The sequence below is a fragment of the Tetrahymena thermophila genome (genome assembly GCF_000189635.1).
Source record: "Tetrahymena thermophila SB210 genomic scaffold scf_8254510, whole genome shotgun sequence".
Classification (NCBI taxonomy): Eukaryota; Ciliophora; class Oligohymenophorea; order Hymenostomatida; family Tetrahymenidae; genus Tetrahymena; species Tetrahymena thermophila.
The window spans coordinates 1-5,363 of record NW_002476285.1 but is presented as its reverse complement, the minus strand read 5'-3'; the positions used below and the strand labels follow the sequence as shown (position 1 = coordinate 5,363).

At 19.2% G+C, this 5,363-nt stretch overlaps 1 protein-coding gene across 1 annotated transcript; it reads left to right on the top strand. All coding sequences in view use genetic code 6, as the record gives it.

Moving 5' to 3' along the window:
- Positions 1–224: 224 nt before the first annotated feature.
- On the top strand, positions 225–5,036 carry TTHERM_002653518 (hypothetical protein; the record flags this gene model as incomplete). The annotated part of the gene is made up of 9 exons (XM_012799121.1): positions 225–314; positions 566–655; positions 896–985; positions 1,237–1,326; positions 1,578–1,667; positions 3,930–4,019; positions 4,267–4,356; positions 4,608–4,697; positions 4,947–5,036. Coding segments are annotated over 9 exons (810 nt in total), but the record flags the coding sequence as incomplete, so codon positions are not given.
- Between the last annotated feature and the right edge of the window lie 327 nt (positions 5,037–5,363).

Here is a 5,363-nt window from a genome sequence, read left to right as displayed (position 1 = left end):
GTGATATTTTAAATTATAAAAACTAGTTAAAAACTTTAAAGCTCTTTTTTATTTTTCTTTTTATTGTGCTTGCTTTTTTTTTGTTCTTTATTTGTTAATTTATCTCATCATTTTATTTTCAACTTTTGCTTTTATTATTTATTTTTTATTATTTCATATTTTTTCTTCATTTTTTCCTTTAATTAACTATTTAATGATATATCTTTTCTTCAATATTTAAAAAGTAACAATTAAATTGGTGATGAAGGTGCATCAGGCTTAGGTTCTGCTTTAGCAAATTGCATTAATCTCTCAAATTTGACACTTAACCTTGGGTAAAAACAATTTATTTGTTTTGGATTGTGATATTTTTAATTATAAAAACTAATTAAAAACAATAAAACTCTTTTTTCTTTTTCTTTTTATTGTGCTTGCTTTTTTTTTGTTTTTTCTTTGTTAATTTAGCTCATCATTTTATTTTTAACTTTTGCTTTTATTATTTATTTCTTATTATTTCATATATTTTCTTCATTTTTTCCTTTAATTAACTATTTAATGATATATTTTTTCTTAAATATTTAAAAAGTAACAATTAAATTGGTGGTGAAGGTGCATCAGGCTTAGGTTCTGCTTTAGCAAATTGCATTAATCTCTCAAATTTGACACTTTACCTTAGGTAAAAACAGTTTATTTGTTTTGGATTGTGATATTTTAAATTATAAAAACTAATTAAAAACAATAAAGCTCTTTTTTATTTTTCTTTTTATTGTGCTTGCTTTTTTTTTGTTTTTTCTTTGTTAATTTAGCTCATCATTTTATTTTCAACTTTTGCTTTTATTATTTATTTCTTATTATTTCATATTTTTTCCTTTAATTAACTATTTAATGATATATTTTTTCTTCAATATTTAAAAAGTCGAAATTAAATTGGTGATGAAGGTGCATCAGGCTTAGGTTCTGCTTTAGCAAATTGCATTAATCTCTCAAATTTGACACTTCGCCTTTAGTAAAAACAGTTTATTTGTTTTGGATTGTGATATTTTTAATTATAAAAACTAATTAAAAACAATAAAACTCTTTTTTCTTTTTCTTTTTATTGTGCTTGCTTTTTTTTTGTTTTTTCTTTGTTAATTTAGCTCATCATTTTATTTTCAACTTTTGCTTTTATTATTTATTTCTTATTATTTCATATTTTTTCTTCATTTTTTCCTTTAATTTACTATTTAATGATATATTTTTTCTTCAATATTTAAAAAGTGGCAATTAAATTGGTGCCATTGGTGCATAAGGCTTAGGTTCTACTTTAGCAAATTGCATTAATCTCTCAAATTTGACACTTGACCTTGGGTAAAAACAGTTTATTTATTTTGGATTGTGATATTTTAAATTATAAAAACTAGTTAAAAACAATAAAGCTCTTTTTTATTTTTCTTTTTATTGTGCTTGCTTTTTTTTTGTTCTTTATTTGTTAATTTATCTCATCATTTTATTTTCAACTTTTGCTTTTATTATTTATTTCTTATTATTTCATATTTTTTCTTCATTTTTTTCTTTAATTAACTATTTAATGATATATTTTTTTTTCAATATTTAAAAAGTCGAAATTAAATTGGTGATGAAGGTGCATCAGGCTTAGGTTCTGCTTTAGCAAATTGCATTAATCTCTCAAATTTGGCACTTGAACTTTGGTAAAAACAATTTATTTGTTTTGGATTGTGATATTTTAAACTATAAAAATGAATATAAAACAAAAAAGCTCATTGAATTTATTTGATAGCTTTTATTTATTTTATTTTTTTATCTTTTTTATTCCACTAATATTATTTTATTTATTAATTTAAACAATAATTTTAAATTTAAAAGTTTATTCTATTTTGATAATTATTTTAAAATTTACATAAATTTATTATAAAAGTCTTTACTCAATGAATGAATAATAAAAGTTCAAAGTAATAAGCAAGTGTCTTAAATCAAAAAGATTAGTTGACTTTTATATTATTTTCTTATGATAAACAACTGGTGAAAAAAGGATGAATAAATATAAAATGTTTGAATAGTATTATATATTTAATTATATAATATTTTGAAAAAGTGTTTTTCACCTAAAATATAAATAGATAGATAGATAGATTTTATATTTATAAATATCATTCATATTTTTGTAAGTAAATAAATTATTTATAAAAAATAAAAAAGTTAAATTTACTTAAATAAATTAAATCCTCTAAAGCAAACCCTCTGGTTTCTCCAAAAATCATTAAATAATTTGAAATATTTAGTGTTATATTACATTTTATTAAATTATATAAATGCCAAACTTTTATATGCCAGTTATATTTTCATCTTAAATATGATCCATCAATCATATTTCTATCCTTTTTTATTTATCATGATTAATTAGATGCCATGATTTAAATAAAACCTCAGGGAGAAATCAAGTTTCACTTTTTATTTTAACTTTAGTGGTCATTTTTTTCATTTAATATTTTTTAAAATCAAAAAATAATTGTTTTTTAAACTATCATTTATTCATTCAGACAATACAAATTTGATTTTTTTATTTAAGAATATTTAGAGTCAATTAATGAATTTAAAAGTCGTTAATGCTTGAATTTGGCTTTTTATAAGCTTATTTCATATCAAGAATTTATGTAATTTTTTTTAATGTGGTAATATAAGGGGAAAAGTGTGGTCTGGCGATTAATTTTTTAAAACTAATTTTTTAAAACAAATTTATAACATCTACCCTATTTGACAAAATTTAGCTCAATTTAAAAATTTTGATGTAAAAAAATATATAGATAAATCAGATTTTTTAATAAATAAATAAAAAATCTATTTGATAATAAGTGGCATGCAAACCATGAAATTTTTGTATGGCGTCTTGCTATAATTAGAGATATTATAAATATTCCTAAATTTACAGAGCTAAAACAGAAAAATCTACTTATAAAAATTATTTTTATAATATTTAAGAAAATTAACTACTAGGTTTTTTTCAAATATGACTAAATAAATAACTAGCCATTTCTAATTCCTACAATAAATATTTTTAAGTATATGTTATAAATACAAATATTAAGTTTAAATAGTGAATTTTAAATTAATTTTTCTGTGATATCTCTTCATAAAACCAAATATATAAATTAATATTTGATAATTAATTAATTATTATATTTATTTGTTCTTTTTAATCATTTATTATTAATTAATTAAATTTCATCAATTACTATTCAATATTCTTGAGAAAAAAATAAATGATATAATAGATTAAATATTACTAAGAATTAGAAGAAGTAATTATTAATTTTTTTATTAATATCCTTTAAATTTATATAAATTTATTAAAAAAGTTTAAAAGCTCTTCACATTTATCTCATTAGGTTCTCCATATTAATCTTGCGTATATTTAATTAAAAATATTATTTTTATTATTATTAATATTTTTTCTATATTTAATTTTCAATTTATTTAAATAAATAATTTTCATAAAAAAAATTATCATCATTATTTATTGATTTTTGTAAAAACTAAAAATTTTTAGCTATTTTAACTTAATTTTCATTTCAATTTTTAATTATTTAATATTCATTTTTTTTCTTTTTATTATGATTTATTATTTTTTCATTCTTTGTTAATTTTATTAATTTTTTATTAATCTTATTATTTCATATTTTTTCTTTATTTTTTCCTCCTAATTAACTAGAGTGGAATACCTATTTAATTTATATCGAAGTAAAATTATAAATAAGCTAATTTTTTGAAAGCATAACATATCTTTTTTTGAAAAAAATAAATTTTGTAAACCTATGATGGAAAAAAATTCATAAAAAATATTTAAAATCTTAATTTTATAAAATGTAAAAACTGGTATTTAAAACTTGCTTTTTTTAAATTTGTATGGTAACTTACTCTATTTAATGATATATTTTTGTTCAATATTTAAAAAGTGAAAATTAAATTGGTGATGAAGGTATATCAAGCTTAGGTTCTGCTTTAACAAATTGCATTAATCTCATAAATTTGACACTTGACCTTTAGTAAAAACAGTTTATTTGTTTTTGATTATGATATTTTAAATTATAAAAACTAATTAAAAACAATAAAGCTCTTTTTTCTTTTTCTTTTTATTTTGCTTGCTTTTTTTTGTTCTTTCTTTATTAATTTAGCTCATCATTTTCAACTTTTGCTTTTATTATTTATTTCTTATTATTTCATATATTTTCTTCAATATTTCCTTCTAATTAACTATTTAATGATATATTTTTTCTTCAATATTTAAAAAAGGTCTAATTAAATTGGTGCTATTGGTGCATCAGGTTTAGGTTCTGCTTTAACAAATTGCATTAATCTCTCAAATTTGACACTTGATCTTAGGTAAAAACAGTTTTTTTATTTTGGATTGTGATATTTTAAATTATAAAAACTAATTAAAAACAATAAAGCTCTTTTTTCTTTTTCTTTTTATTGTGCTTGCTTTTTTTTGTTTTTTTTTTGTTAATTTAGCTCATCATTTTATTTTCAACCTTTGCTTTTATTATTTATTTCTTATTATTTCATATTTTTACTTCATTTTTTCCTTCTTATTAACTATTTAATGATATATTTTTTCTTTGATATTTAAAAAGTTTTAATTAAATTGGTGATGAAGGTGCATCAGGCTTAGGTTCTGCTTTAGCAAATTGCATTAATCTCTCAAATTTGACACTTGATCTTAGGTAAAAACAGTTTTTTTGTTTTGGATTGTGATATTTTAAATAATAAAAATTAATTAATAACAATAATACTCTTTTTTCTTTTTCTTTTTATTGTTCTTGCTTTTTTTTGTTCTTTCTTTGTTAATTTAGCTCATCATTTTATTTTTAACTTTAGCTTTATTATTTATTTCTTATTATTTCATATTTTTACTTCAATTTTTCCTTCTAATTAACTATTTAATGATATATTTTTTCTTCAATATTAAAAAGTTCTAATTAAATTGGTGATGAAGGTGCATCAGGCTTAGGTTCTGCTTTAGCAAATTGCATTAATCTCTCAAATTTGACACTTGATCTTCCGTAAAAACAGTTTATTTTTTTTGGATTGTGATATTTTAAATTATAAAAACAAACTAATTAATAACAATAATGCTCTTTTTTCTTTTTCTTTTTATTGTGCTTGCTTTTTTTTTGTTCTTTCTTTATTAATTTAGCTCATCATTTTATTTTCAACTTTTGCTTTTATTATTTATTTCTTATTATTTCATATTTTTTCTTCATTTTTTCCTTCTAATTAACTATTTAAAGATATATTTTTTCTTCAATATTTAAAAAAGGTCTAATTAAATTGGTGCAATTGGTGCATCAGGCTTAGGTTTTGCTTTAGCAAATTGCATTAATCTCTCA